The 14,866-nt window shown below is 42.5% G+C and overlaps 1 protein-coding gene across 2 annotated transcripts in view; it reads left to right on the top strand.

Annotated features, from left to right (window-relative positions):
- The window catches only part of MED13 (mediator complex subunit 13), a 167,757-nt gene extending 153,153 nt beyond the window's left edge, over nucleotides 1-14,604 (top strand). For both annotated transcript variants that reach the window (XM_058164115.1, XM_058164114.1), the window contains exons 27-30: nucleotides 2,475-2,623; nucleotides 8,722-8,895; nucleotides 10,464-10,564; nucleotides 13,338-14,604. In XM_058164115.1, the coding sequence (XP_058020098.1) occupies nucleotides 2,475-2,623; nucleotides 8,722-8,895; nucleotides 10,464-10,564; nucleotides 13,338-13,470 (557 nt within the window). In that variant the 3' untranslated portion in view covers nucleotides 13,471-14,604. The remainder of the gene's footprint in view (nucleotides 1-2,474; nucleotides 2,624-8,721; nucleotides 8,896-10,463; nucleotides 10,565-13,337) is intronic.
- Nucleotides 14,605-14,866: the final 262 nt, after the last annotated feature.

The following is a 14,866-nucleotide window of genomic DNA, read 5'->3' as shown; positions in this document are numbered from 1 at the left end:
ACAAACACGTGCCAGTTGCCAAGCACCCATTTTGATCACACGATCACGGAGATGCTGCAGCGGTCGTAAGTGTGAAAACTGCACATAAGTCACTTTTTTTCAGGGCCATTGTAACTTCAAACGATCACTAAGCGAGTGTTTGTAAGTCGAGGACTATTTGCAATCCCTGGGTGTGGGGGTTTCCTTCCTTCTGCTGGTTCAGGACTCGCAAACTCCACACTCTCCACAAGTTTAGGTAGTCCTCACTTACTAACTACAACTGGCAACTCAGGTCATTAAGTGAAACAACAATTGGACACACCAACTTAAAACGTCAGCTGCGGTTGTAAAAGCAAATCACAGGTCATTCAGTGCGACACCACGTGACTGTGACTTACGACTTCCTGCCAGCTTCCCCATTGCCTTCTCTTGTTGGGTGCTGGCTGTGTGGTGTTGCAATTGGTGGTCCTGTGATTATGGGATTTTGCGACCATTGTAAATGCATGCTGGTTGCTAAGCATCCAGATCACACAGCGCTGAAAAAAAAAAACTTACGGCTGGCCTTTGCACTTAACAACCATTGCAGCATTCCCAAGGTCCCTATTCACTTTACAATTGCGGTGATAACTTTAAACAACCATTGGGCTTGGCTCACTAAACCACTGCCTAGCAATGGAAATCCTGGTAGTTGAGGACTACCTGTATAAAAGTCCTTCATTGTAACGAAGCAGACTTTTAATTTATTTTGCAGAATCTATACTGAGCACTTTAGAACTTATAGAATAGAATAACAGAGTTGGAAGGGACCTTGGAGGTCTTCTAGTCCAACCCCCTGCTTCGGCAGGAAACCCTACACCACTTCAGACGAATGGTTATCTAATCTCTTCTTAAAAACTTCCAGTGTTGGAGAATTTACAACTTCTGGAGGCAAGTTGTTCCACTGATTCATTGTTCTGTCAGGAAATTTATGCCACCAGCAATTGAAAATTTTGCATGTAGTAGATTGTTCACACAGTGATGAAAGAAAATATGTCAAGCTAGTTCTTTGCAGTTGGAAACAAATATGATAAATTAAAAGAGATTTGCAAAGGGTCAAACGTAGGCAGGCTTAATAACTGCCAATTCAATTGCTGTGTTGGCCAGTGAATATCCTGGCTGCATAACAGTTTAGATCCTGCCTTTTATAGTTCAGCCCCAAATAGTAACTGTTGTAATATAGGCCAGATAGATTGGACACACTCCAGTCCCTTCCCTGAAGTAATAGCATGTAGTGCAGGGGTGGGCAACTGTATAGCAACTTTACGACCTGTGGACTTTAATTCCCAGAATTCCTGAGCCAACGTGGGTAGCTCAGGAATTCTGGGAGTTGAAGTCCACAGGTCATAGAGTTGCCATAGTTGCCTACCCCTGATATAGTAGGACCTAGGAAAGGTCTGTGACTGCCATTCATTCATCCATCCATCCATCCATCCATCCATCCATCCATCCATCCATCCATCCAATTTCTATAGCCGCTCATCTCAATCAATGAGATGAGGCACTAAAACTTTTTAAAACAATAAAAACATTCAAAATAAATAAATAAATAAATATAAATTGCAGCCGAGATACTTGGCTAGTAGCAATAAAGCCAAGGAACGGGGCATTTGAAACATTCAGAACCCCAGGTTAAGGGAACGTAGCCAGGTTTTTAAGGCCTTGCAAAAGGCTTACGGGTGGAGCCATTTTCATCTCTGAAGGGAAAATGTTCCATAGAGCAGGGGTCTCCAACCTTGGCAACTTTAAGCCTGGCGGACTTCAACTCCCAGATTCTGGGAATTGAAGTCTGCCAACCTTAAAGTTGCCAAGGTTGGAGACCCCTGCCATAGAGCAGGGACCACTGGGGATAAACCCTGTTTTCTAGTCCTCACTCTTTGGCTGACATTATCTGCAGCATACTACCCACTCTGCTAGATCGAATTGGACATGCAGAAAGGACTGGGAGAAGATGGTCTCTCAGGAAACTTGGCCCCAAGCCATGGAAGGCTGTAAAGGTGACAGCCGGCACCTTCAATTGACCCTGGAAACACACCACAGCTGGTTATGGAATACACCCACCCACCCACATTAGCTTTCTGGAAAGCCAATAAAATCTGGCTCTTCATGTAGACTCTTGACTCTTGTGATAGTGTTTTAGCCTGTGGATGAAACCTGGGGGGGGTGGGTAGGGGTTGATTAAAGTGCCAGGTTTGTTAGTTTTTGTTATGTGTTTCTTTATAATTTTATTGTTCTTGTGAGCTGGTCAGAATTGTTTCAAGACGGGCAGCCATTCACATCACAGCAAATCAAATCAAACCCCATCAAATCTATAAGCCAATTCACAATCATTGGGTCTAACATTGGATGAATGCGTGTATGTTTTCTTCTTTTTTAAAAAAATAAAAACACGCGAGTTGCTCCTCTTAGTCAACGTTTTTTTTTTCTCCCCTATTTCTGTGAATCTTTTCTTTTCCAAGATGGAGCAGATGGAATGGGAATCTTTGATTTGCTGGACACTGGAGATGACCTGGACCCTGATATCATAAACATCCTTCCTGCGTCTCCAACAGGATCCCCTGTTCACTCACCAGGTTCTCACTTCAACCATGGAGGTGATATGGGCAAGGTAACTTTGCATGAGAAAAAAGGGTTGTTTTTTTATCTGATTGAAAGTTCTTGGATATAGTGATTACTTCAGAATACTTGAATGCTTTTGCAGACAATGCTTACAGGTTCACAGTGATGATGATGATGGTGCTTGGCAGGGTGATCAGATCTACAAAATTATAATTTGATTATCATAGTAGGTGGCCGAGCTAATCTTGAAAAGGCTAAGCAGGTTTCACAAAGTAAGCACTTGAATGGGAAACCTCTTATCGGCCACAATTAACTAGGGAGAGGTGAGGAATTCAAAGCAAGAGGGGTTTATTTTTGTTACCTATACAGCAGAATCTGATCAGTTAACAGTTGAAGAATAGAATAGAACAGAACAGAACAGAACAGAACAGAACGGAATGCAGTGCAGTGCAATGCAATGGAATAGAATAGGATTCAGAATAGAATGGAATAGAATAGGATTCAGAATAGAATAGAATAGAATGCAATGGAATAGAATAGGATTCAGAATAGAATAGAATAGGAAATAGAATAGAATAGAATAGAACAGAATAGAATAGAATAGATATTTTTTTAAAAGAAGTTTTTATTTTTTCACAACAACAAAAAAAACGACACATTCTCATCAAACAATTACAATGTGCTGAAGGGGTGTTTACATATCTTCTTATGCACTCTCAATATAAACATCTCTTTCAAACATATATCTTGTATTCTCTTTTCTAGCATATGTTTCCTTCTAATCAGTGATAAAATAAATCCCGTATTTTATAATATTGCTTATCTTTTTGAGCTCTAATTTCAAATGTCAATTTACTCATCTCTGCACATTCCATCATCTTCCTAATTATTTCGTCTTGCAAAGGTAATTTCTCATTTTTCCGATTTTTAGCAAACACAATCCTGGCTGCAGGAATAATATTCACAATCAAATATTTTACATCTCTAGTGTATATCTCTGGAATAATTCCCAACAGAAAGACTTCTGGCTTAAAATCTATGTTTTTTTTAATCATTTTCTCCAACCACGTGTGTATTTTACTCCAATATCTCTTCGCTTCAATGCATGTCCACCACATGTGGTAGTATGATCCAGGTATCTGATGACACTTCCAGCATTTTTCAGATTTATCCTTGAACATTCTAGCAATTCTTGTTGGGGTAGATGCCACCTGTAAAACATCTTATACAAATTCTCTTTATATGTTGTAGACATTGTCATTTTATAATTATACATCCATAATTTCTGCCAGGCTTCTAGATCTATCCCATGACCAAAATTCTTCCCCCAAGCAATCATTGTCTCTTTTACTTGTTCTTCTCCCTATTTTTCCTCTAATAAATATCCATACAATTTCCTGATCAAATTGTCATCAGGACCTGTTAAAATCTTATCCAAAATAGTTATATTATTATAAAAGCCTTCTGTTTTAACATCTTTATCATATCTGGATTGTATTTGCAAATAAGAAAACCAATTCATTGTTATATCATCTGTTTCTGGTTCTAATTTGGGTTTTAACTCACCCTTTTCATTCAACAATTCATTATACCTAACTATATGTTCCTTTCTAAATGTTATTGAATATGAGAATGCCTCAATAGACGATACCCAAATTGGAACGTTCAAAAAGTGACTTTTCTTTGCCTTCTCCCAATTTGATAACAACGCTTCTCTAATTAAGTGTCTTCTAAAGTATCCCTGTGTTTTAGCTTGTCCATACCATAAAAAAGCATGCCATCCCAACAACAAATCATGTCCTTCCAAAGTCAATATTCTATTATTTCTCAAGGTTATCCATTCTTTAATCCACATCAAATTGGATGCCTGATAATATAATTCCCAGTTAGGTAGCCCGAAACCGCCTCTAATTCTCTTGTCTTGTAAAATAGAATTTTTTTATTGGCCAAGTGTGATTGGACACACAAGGAATTTGTCTTGTTGCATATGCTCTCAGTGTATATAAAAGAAAAGATACCTTCATCAATGTACAACACTTACAACACTTAATGATAGTCATAGGGTACAAATTTAACACTTAATGATACAACACTTAATGATAGTGATCGGGTAGAAATAAGCAATCAGGAAACAATATCAATATAAATCATAAGGATACAAGTAACAATGCTCAGTTGACCTTAGATAAAGGTCAGTATAATTGATGGAGGGCTGGACTTTGTTTTCTTGTGCATGCTCAGTGATTCCAAACTGATGACGCGTTTAACTCTACCCTCCAATTCAGCCTGCTCAACTCCTAAACCTCTAGGCTTATAGCCTATTCTGGGAATTAAAAAAACAGAACCCTGGAAGAAGACAAAACTTCCATGTTGTTGCCAAGATAAGAGCAGGGACGGGCCATTCTAGACACCAGGAATTAAATGCGACATGAAAGCAATGTTACTTATAGTGTGATCACCCTTATAATATGCTACTCAGTTCTAATTGTAGCATGTTAAAAGGAAAATAGAGAGCTGGAGATGGTAGCAAAAATAGTAACCAAAATTATCAGCAGGTTGAACTATCATTCCTCACAAGCAAATACTATTCTGGAAAAAGGGGGAATAAGGGAAAATGTAATACACATATATGGAATTATGCATGGGAAGGCTATATCAATACAGGCGGTCCTTGACTTATGACCACAATTGAGCCCAGCATTTCTGTTGCTAGGCAAAACATTTGTTAAGTGGGTTTTGGCCCCATTTTACACCCTTTCTTGCCAAAGTTGTTAAATGAATCACTGCAATTGTTAAGTTAGTAACACAGTTGTTAAGTGAATCTGGCTTCCCCATTGTCTTTGGTTGTGAGACGGCCACAAAACGGGAACACGAAACACTGCAACCATCATAAATACGAGTCAGTTGGCAAGCATCTAAATTTTGATCATGTGATCCTGGGGAGGCTGCTATAATCCTAAATGTGAAAAACGGTCGTAAGTCCCATTTTGCAGCGCTGTTGTCACTTCGAACACTCACTCAGCAAACTGTTGTAACTCAAGGACTACCTGTAAAAATAAACACAATGCACTAAGAAGTTTGCAGTACGCTAAACACAAATAATATGTGTAATTCCACATCAGCAGGATAAAAAGTTGGCAGCCTAGTGCGGTACAGTCAAACAAGAATATTAATAATTAGTCACCAGATGCCCGCTAAAGCAAAATTATTTTCACCGCTCTCTGGAGGCTACTTCTGCCGACTGTCGACGGCCAGCAGTTTGGCACTTCGAGTCTCACCGGCTCAAGGTTGACTCAGCCTTCCATCCTTCCGAGGTCGGTAAAATGAGGACCCAGATTGTTGGGAGCAAGATGCTGACTCTGTAAACGGCTTAGAGAGGGGCTGCAAAGCGGTATATAAGTATTAAGTGCTATTGCTATTCTTTGATGGTGTTGTTATGGCCATCCACTCCAAAAGACTTGGGGGGGGAGAGGTGGGCTTACAACATCCAAATATACAATTATAGGTTTGTTTTAATACTAAGGAATTGAATTAATTCCTTAGTATTAAAACAAACCTATAATTGTATATTATTATCAGATAACTAATACTTAATAGGAGCCATGGTGGTGCATGGGTTAGAATGCAGAATTGCAGGCTAACTCTACCCACTGCCAGGAGTTTGATCCTAACCGGCTCGAAGTTGACTCAGCTTTCCATCCTTCTGAGGTCGAGTAAACTGAGGACCCAGATTGTTGGGGGCAAGAGGCTGACTCTGTAAAACTGCATGGAGAGGGCTGTAAAGCACTGTGAAGCGATATATAAGTGCTATTTCTACCTCCGGAGATAAAATCATCCATAATATGTTGGCCGCTCTAAAGGCTTGTCCTCAGCTTTACGATCCCTTGATTTCTCATTCCCCCTGGGGTGTGTGGAGATAGTCCCTAAAGTAAGCTGGAGTCAAGCCTTAAAGGACTTTCTAAGTCAAAACCAATACTTTGAATTTGGCTGGTAAACAATGACAGTTAGTACAGTGCTGGGAGTACAGGTGTGTTTTTCTCCCTCTCTCGTCTATACCGGTTGTCCTTGACTTACAATAGTTTATTTAGTGACGGTTCAAAGTTACAACAGCATTGGAAAAATTACGCCCGTTTTTCACAGTTACAACCCTTGCGGCATCCCCATGGTCACATGATCAAAATTCAGATGCTTGGCAACTGGTTCATACTTACGACCGTTGCAGCGTCCTGGGGTCATGCGATCCACCTTTTGCGACCTTCTGACAAGCAAAGTCAACGGGGAAGCCAGATTCACTTTAACTACCAGATTACTAACTTTATTAACTGCAGTGATTCACTTAACAACAAAGGTCGTAAAATGGGACAAAACCCACTTAACAAATTTTCACTTAACAGTAGTTTTGGGCTCCATGGTGGTCGTGAGATGAGGACTACCTTTAACGCTAGAACTAAACAGGATATACCAGTGAAGCTGAACGGTAGTTGATAGAAGACATCTGAAATAAAATTCAAATTCCCATATAGGCAGTCCTTGATTTATGACCACAATTGGCACCAGAATTTGCATTGCTGAACTGGATGGTTGATAAATGAGTCAGGCCTAATTTTACAACCTTTTCTTGTCCTGTTTTTTTAAAAAAAAACCCTAATTACTGTGGTTGTTAAGTGAATCATTGCAGCTGATAAGAGAATCCGCCTTGCAGCACTGACTTTTGGTGTGACCCAGGCCCAAGTAGGTAGTAGGAAACTCAGTCAGTGTAAAAACAAACAAACTTTATTCGAACAGCTGAGAATTACTTCATTCTCAGCGTAGTCCAACTAAATTAAAGCAAATTCCTCCTAACACAATTCCTCAGTCCTATCACCAACCTTGGTCCAATTAGGCAAATTGCCAATGGCCTTTCTTGGCAAATGTTCAGAAGACACCGATACGAAATAAATGCAACAAGACAAAGCTATGCAAAGAGTCCAAACGCCGTCGCTGGTCTTTTTAGCCTTTTGGGAGAGGCCAATCATCTCTTGGCCCTACTCCCGAGTTGTCCTCTCTGCTTGAGCTGCTCTTGCCTTCTGGCAGCTCTTCTCATGCGTGCATTAGGAACAGGCTCCTCCTGTTCCTCTGCCTCACTACTGTCAGTCTCAGGAGGCTCTGGAGTCCGCACCTCACTCCCCGAGGGCCCTGGCCACACCTCTGCCTCCAATGCAGAGCCCTCATCCGGGCCTTCCCCAGCCTCCAGGACTAGCCCACGCTCTTCCTCAGCCTCATCGCTGTCTGATTCCGTTGTCAGCTCCGCAGGCTGCTGGCGGACCATAACAACTTTGCTTGTTGGAATTTGGCTGGGAAGGTTTCAAATAGCAATCACCTGCCCCTAGGACATTGCAATTATCGTAAATAAATACGATTGTTCAAGTGCCCACATTTCGATCACATGTCCATGGGGATGCTGCAGCGGTCATAAGCACGAACACCAGCATACATTACTTTTTCTAATGCTCTGGTAACTTCAAATGGTAACAAAACAGATGGTTGTACGTAAGACAAAGGACTACCCGTAGTACATGATTAAACTCACATGGTGCCTGATGAAATTGACCAGCATAATATAGGATAATGGCGAGCAACGCAACTCCTTCTTAATCTGAATTTAACAAATTTCTAGACAATGAGGCTATTGATGGCTATAGACTCTGTGGCTAGGAGGGGGTAAGGAAATGTGTGTTTGTATGTGTGTGTGTGTGTGTGTGTGTGTGTGTGGTAAACATTACTTTTTTCAACGCCGTTAAGTTCAAACGGTCACAAAACAAACGGTCGTAAGACAAAGACTGTAGTTGAGCTCACATAGTGCCTGATGAAATTGACCAGCAGAAGATAAGGGAATGGTGAGCAACTTAAATCCTTTTTAAGGTGAATGTAACGAATTTCTAAGCGATGAGGCTATTGATGGCTATAGACTCTGGCTGGGAGGGATAAGGAAGTGTGTGTGTGTGTGTGTGTGTGTGTGTGTGTGTGTGTGTGAGCACATGCTCCCCCCCATGTCTTGCTTGTAAGCTTCCCGGAAACAACTAGCTGATCCCTAGCTAAAAACAGGACATTGAATTGCTGAATTTGAGGCTGATCCTAAATGCCAGTTTTCTCTGTTGGTCGTGTCAGGGTCAAGGTACAGACCGGCTGCTCTCCACCGAATCTCACGATGAAGTCCCCAACATTCTTCAGCAGCCGTTGGCCCTCGGCTACTTCGTCTCCACCGCTAAAGCAGGTCCGTTGCCTGACTGGTTTTGGTCGGCATGTCCTCAAGCACAAAATCAGTGTCCTCTGTTTCTTAAGGTAAGGAGCTCCTGTGGCTGGGGGATAGGAGGGGCGTTTGTCGAAGATTACGCGGAAAAACCCGGGAGCTAAATCCATAAGACAGGGGACCCCTTTTTCTTTTTCTCACGTTATTTCCGAGGGACACTTTTTGGAAGGGAAAGCGAAGGGAGGAAGGAAAGGAAAGGCTAGGAAAGGAGAGCGGCTGTGGAGATCCAGATCATGGTTGTGTGCCAAAAGTGCTGTTCCAAAAAGGCAACTGGACTTTCTTGGGTTTGTTTGTTTTTAGGGTTTTTCTTTTCATCCAAGAAGCTCCTTCAGTTCTGAAAAGCACCTTTGGGACAAAAGGGAAAGGGAAAGGGAAAGGAAAAGGGAAGGAAAAGGAAAGGAAAGAGGAAAGGGGAAGGAAAAGGAAAGGGAAGGAAGAGGGAAGGGAAGGAAAAGAAAAAGGGACGGGAAGGGGAAAGGAAAAGGAAAGAGGAAGGAAAGGGGAAAGGAAAAGGAAAAGGAAAGAGGGAGGAAAGGAAGGGGGGAAAGGAAAAGAAAGAAAGGTGAGGGAGAGGAAAGGAAAGAAGGGGAGGGGAAGGGAAGAAAAGAAAGGAAAGGAGACTAGAGGAAAGAAAGGAGATTGAGGCAGCGAAGGGAATGGGAAGAAAGAAAAGGAGAATGGAGGAAGAAATTAGAGAATGGAGAAAAAAAAGGATAGTAAAGGAAGACATTGTGATTATGGCAGGTAGAAAAGAAGTGTCCTATATATGTATATTACAACATACCTGTAAAAAAAGGTTCATGAAATTTACAGCTCAGTGCTGCTTTTCCAAAGCGGGAGGAGACTTCTGTCTCTCTGCCCGAAGAGGTAACAAGCCACGACGGCTGTAACCAAGGTCACTTAAGCGCAGAACTGCTGCCTTTCTGTTGTGCCTCGCCCGCCCTCCTCTCCGCAGCCGGGCCCCTCCCATCTCCAACTATCTCAGCCAGAGACTGATAGTGAAGAAGAATGGTCTGGCATGCCTCCAGCCCCCAGCCCTGGCACCATGCCCGGGCAGACTGAGCAAACAAACCTCCCTCCTATAGCATGTGAGCACAAAGCCAGCCACGAGCTAGAATTGCCGGCAGCTGAGCAGGAAGACGAAAAGTGGACAGATCCCCGCTTCCGGAGAATGGAGAGGCGACATCAGCAAAAGGAAGGGAGGGGCAGGCCTGGATAAGTGCTGAATCATGGAGCCACACCCCATGGCCTATATAAAGGATCTGCTTTTTGGCATTCCTTGAGTCAGGCAAAGTCTCATCTGGGTTGCTGAAGTCACACCTTGGATTCCTGCCTGCCCTGAGAACTCTGACAGGACTTTGGCAAAGCTGCAGAGGCTTCGTGGCCACGCTTGATACAGACTTCCCAGACCCGGCCGTCAGAGGAGGAGTGGGACACGACACTTTCTTTCCGAGGCCTAAGCTACAATTCCTAGTATTTTCTCTTCTAAGATTTCGCCCCATAGATAGAACATCCATTGATGTCCGATTGAATTGGGAGGTAACGGATCATATGAGCTTCACACTGAGCACTTACTCTGGGCTTTGGCTTTTTCTTACAGGCTTCTTTGCACCTCCACGTGCCTTCAGTGCAATCGGACGAGCTACTTCACAGTAAACACTCCCACCCTCTTGACTCGAATCAAACTTCCGATGTCCTCAGGTACGCACCTTCCCTGCGTGTGCGTGTGTGCTTATCGCAGAAACGCGTTTTCATTATTTTAAGGTCAACAACTGGGCGCATCTCCGTTTTGACCTGTCAAGTAGCTTCCTGCTTGTTGGGTTTTTTTTGCCTTTCTACCTCCGTATAAGCCAGGGGTCTCCAAACTTGGCAACTTTAAGACTTGTGGACTTCAACTCCCAGAATTCCCCAGTCAGCTGTTCAACTTTTGGGAGTTGAAGTCCACAAGTGTTACCGTTGGTAGGTTTGGGACCTTGGGAGACTGGGCCAAGAGAAAAAGCCAAGTCAGATAAGAGACAGAAGAGCCCTTAACTGGATATGGAATAAGAGTCGTCGTCTTCTTCTTCTTCTTCTTCTTCTTCTTCTTCTTCTTCTTCTTCTTCTTCTTCTTCTTCTTCTTCTTCTTCTTCTTCTTCTTCTTCTTCTTCTTCTTCTTCTTCTTCCTCCTCCTCCTCCTCTCCTTCTCCTCCTCCTCCTTCTCCTTCTCCTCCTTCTTTGCCTTCTCCTTCTCCTCCTCCTCCTCCTTCTTCTCCTTTTCTACCTTCTCTCCTTTCCCCTCTTCCTCCTCTTTCTCCTCCTCTTCCTCTTCCTCCTCCTCTTTTTATTTTTCTTCTCCTCCTCCTTCTCCTCCTCCTCCTCCTCCTCCTTCCCCTTCTCCCCCCCCCCTCCTTCTTCTCCTCTTCCTCCTCTCCTCCTTCTCCTTCTCCTCCTTCTTTGCCTTCTCCTCCTCCCCTCCTTCTTCTCCTCTTCCTTCTTCTCCTCTTCCTCCTCTTCCTCCTCCTCCTTCTTCTCTTCCTCTTCCTCTTTTTATTTTTCTTCTCCTCCTCCTCCTCCTTCGCCTTCTCCTCCTCCTCCTCCTCCTTCTCCTCTTCCTCCTCTCCTCCTTCTCCTTCTCCTCCTTCTTTGCCTTCTCCTCCTCCCCTTCTTCTTCTCCTCTTCCTTCTTCTCCTCTTCCTCCTCTTCCTCCTCCTCCTTCTTCTCTTCCTCTTCTTATTTTTCTTCTTCTTCTCCTTCTCTTCCTCCTCCTCTTCCTCCCCCTCCTTTCTGCACAGTCAGCCAGATGTTCAGACTGGATTTGGCATTTTTACCCCTCTCATGTTCCTCCCAAGAGCCTGGAATGGGCAGGTTTTTATTATTATTAAAATAATTTGCCACTCATTTTGTGGTTTGAGGCCAGACCGAGCAACCCCAAAAGGAATCCTCCCTCATTTCTTCACCCCGTAAAGGAGACCGGGTGAAAAGATGTAGTGGTAGTTCCGGACTTACAACAGTACATTTAGTGACTGTTCAAAGTTCAAACAGCGTTGAAAAAATTGACTTATGACCGTTTTCACACTTATGACCATTGCTGCATCTCTATGGTCACATGAGCAAAATTCAGAGGTTTGGCAACTGACTCATATTTATGATGGGCCCAGTGTCCCAGGGTCACTACATCCTCTTTGGTGACCTTCTGACAAGCAAAGTCAACGGGGAAACAAGATTCGCTTAACCGCAGTGTGACTCACTTAACAACCTGTCGCTAAAGAAAGGTCGTGAAAGGGAGCAAAATTCAGTTAACAGTTGTCTTGCTTAGTAATGGAAATTTTGGCCTCAAAGGTGGGTCATAAGTCGAGGACCATCTATACCAGTGGAAGTCAACCTGGTCCCTACCGCCCACTAGTGGGCATTCCAGCTTTCATGATGGGCGGTAGGGGTTTTGTCCAATACTGAAGCACTTTCCTGTTTTTGAATTTTAATTGACTTTTTAAAAAATTTTCATAGCATTGTTTAAAAACATTTTCATTAGGTTTTCATAAACTTCCCCGTGACAATTTAAATTTCTGAAAATATACTATTTGTATCGCCCGCGCATAAATTTAGTTCACGTTACGTACCGTATATACTCGAGTATAAGCCGAGTTTTTCAGCACGTTTTTTGTGCTGAAAAACTTCCCCTCGGCTTATACTCGGGTCTATACGGCTTATACTCGGATCGGCTTATACTGAGTTTTGTTTTTTAAAGCCCTCGGCTTATACTCGAGTTTTGTTTTTTAAAGCCCTCGGCTTATACCGAGTTTTTTTTCCTTTTTTTCACATTTTACCGGACTGAAGCCCTGCCGGTGCAGTGAGAGGGCGGGGCGGGGGAGCCGCCAGCCTTCTCAGCTGAGGGAGGGAGGGTTTCCCCAACCGGTAGGTGCCTCATTTCCCACCCTCGGCTTATACTCGAGTCCCCAGTTTACCCCAGTTTTTGGGGTAAAATTGGGGACCTCGGCTTATACTCGGATCGGCTTATATTCGAGTATATACGGTAAGTGAAACTAAATGGCGCTATAGTGCGACCGCAAACAAAAGAGCCTCATCCCAGAATAGCTCGCGCATTTCCCCCCACACCACCCAGCTGTAACAGACAAGCAGAGCTGGTAGCCGGCGCCCCCCCCCCAAACCCAATCCACGATGCGCGAGAGGCATGCGCAGACGACACACGGCACATTACCGTGGAACCGGTGGGCGGTTAGAAAACTTTACTACTAACAGAGATACAAAAGTGGGCGGTAGGTATAGAAAGGTTGACTACCCCTGACCTCTGGGCTGAGTGCAGCTCTCTTATCTCCTGACAGATGTTCAGTTTCTTGTTATCTGTAGAACTTCAATTTGCTTGTGGCGTTTGGCAGTTGAGTCACTGGATTTTTTTTTTACCTGCTGAGCTTTTCTGAACACAAAAAAAGCACGCTCCCCCCTTTAACGACCTGTTTCGATTTGTTTCTGTCTTAAGGTTTGTGTTGGAACAGTACAATGCACTCTCGTGGCTCACCTGTGACCCTGCGACCCAGGACCGGCGGTCGTGTCTCCCAATTCACTTTGTGGTGCTGAATCAGTTGTATAACTTTATCATGAATATGCTGTGATCTTTATCCAAACCCGACTTTGCGAGATGGAAGAACAGACAACAACAACCGAAAAAGGGAAAACAGGATTCCACTGCAGGACTCAAAAGAGTGAATTCTTCTCTGTAACGTCATTTTTTGTGTGATGGAGGGCAGAGGGAAGTAGGGGGAGGCTGTTAATCATCCTTCATCGTTACCAAGAATTGTGACTTTCGGTGGGAGGTGCATAACCTGGTTGTTTGTTCCCCTCTCTCCTTTTTTTTTTTTTTGGTGGGTTTTTTTTTTTGTTGTTGTTTTTTTGTTGGTGTATTGCGTATATCTGACTGGCCAAAGTGATGAACCGGTCAGTCGACATGTATTATAATGCATCTTTTGAGTAGCCAAGTATCCATTCTCCTTCTGCCCATCAACCTGTCACAGTATTTGTGAAGAGTTTATGAGCCATAGGCCCCTGCCATGTTAATAAATATTTTTTTTAAAAAAGAATGAGCATGGAGACCATAAAAAAGATGAATGAGGGAGAAATGACAAAAAAAAATTTATGGAACGTTTTCGGAACATTGCAATGTTCTTGTATTGGATTATAGTATCTAGTATTCAAAAACAAATGCCTGCATTCTCTTATTTATTGTAAGTTTTTAAATGTATAAATTGTCTTATATTTCTTAACCTCTTTTATAAAAAAAAAATTTCCTAGAAGGTTTATACTGCCTTCTTGCTTTAAAGCAATTGGTCTAAAATTATATCTGTAATCGTCTTAATTGAAAGTTGCGGTAGATTGCTTTTAGAGTGTTATTTTTTTGTAAGCGGGTGGGGAGGGCTGGGGAACCGCAAAAATTTGTATTTGGTCTTGATGTACAGTTTAATGGGGAATATAGGAAGGTGGGGCGGGATAGAAATGACCATACCTTTGTGTGTGGGAGATTTACAGCTAAGCTGTAGTTGCAGATTATACGTGTACAGTAATGAAGTTCACTGTGTTTATATAAAATTGAAGAAAAAAATAAAGGTACCAGGTCTTACAGCAATTTTATATCACACATTTGCAGAGTTAACATAATGGCAATATATTAAAAAATAAAAGTGATATTGTTAGGTGGTTTAACTTGTAGTGAGAATTTAAAGAAGAAGATAATAATAAATTGTTTTATTTTATTTTATTTTATTTTATTCGTATTTCTGTTTGAGGGCCGAGACTAACTTTGGCAGATTCCCTTCCCTGTTTTTCTTGGAAGGAAGGAGGATGTGCTTTAACTACAAGGACCTCTGATGTTTTTCCCTGTGTGCATTTTAGCCAAGACAGAATCTGTGTCATCTGATGAAATTGCGACACTTTTTTTCTAAAACAAAAGAAATCCTTGCCCTCAATAAACTGTGTCACTTTCATTTTCAAGCATTTGTGTTCGTCACTAATCAA

The sequence above is a fragment of the Ahaetulla prasina genome, chromosome 1 (genome assembly GCF_028640845.1).
Source record: "Ahaetulla prasina isolate Xishuangbanna chromosome 1, ASM2864084v1, whole genome shotgun sequence".
In the NCBI taxonomy this organism is placed as follows: Eukaryota; Metazoa; Chordata; class Lepidosauria; order Squamata; family Colubridae; genus Ahaetulla; species Ahaetulla prasina.
The sequence above is the reverse complement of the archived record's forward strand: the minus strand, read 5'-3'. Positions and strand labels throughout refer to the sequence as shown.